General features: G+C 72.8%; 1 protein-coding gene across 1 annotated transcript in view; it reads left to right on the top strand.

The window, feature by feature from the left end:
* Window positions 1–441, top strand: part of PEAR1 (platelet endothelial aggregation receptor 1) — an 18,064-nt gene that overhangs the window by 11,768 nt on the left and 5,855 nt on the right. The window contains exons 9-10 of the mRNA XM_015598287.2: window positions 1–128; window positions 336–439. Of these exons, the coding sequence (XP_015453773.1) occupies window positions 1–128; window positions 336–439 (232 nt within the window). The remainder of the gene's footprint in view (window positions 129–335; window positions 440–441) is intronic.

Here is a 441-nt window from a genome sequence, read left to right as displayed (position 1 = left end):
AACGGCGCGTGTCTGTGCGAACAAGGCTTCGGCGGGGACCGCTGCGCCGAGCGCCTCTGCCCCGACGGCTTCTACGGCCTCGACTGCCAGGCGCTCTGCGCCTGCGACCCGGCGCACAGCCTCAGGTGGGCCGTGGGACCCCGGTCAAGGGCTCAGGAGGCCAGTGGGAGAGGCCTTCCGTGTGAAGCCGCCGGCGTCACGAAAAGCGCCGGGGGCGCATCCAGGGGTGGGGCCGCTGTCACGGAAGGGAAAGGAGGGCGGTCCTGGGAAGGGCAGGGGGGCGAGGCGCCCTCGGAACTGCGCCGACCCTCCCTTCCGGCGCCCGCCTCGCCCGTTTTTTTTATGAGCGGCGAGTGCTCCTGCCGGCCGGGCTGGGCCGGCCTCCACTGCAACGAGACCTGCCCGCACGACACGCACGGGCCCGGCTGCCAGGAGCACTGC

Source organism: Pteropus alecto, unplaced genomic scaffold, assembly GCF_000325575.1.
Source record: "Pteropus alecto unplaced genomic scaffold, ASM32557v1 scaffold49, whole genome shotgun sequence".
NCBI lineage: Eukaryota > Metazoa > Chordata > Mammalia > Chiroptera > Pteropodidae > Pteropus > Pteropus alecto.
Note: the sequence above shows the minus strand (reverse complement) of the source record. Positions and strands in the feature narration are given on the sequence as shown.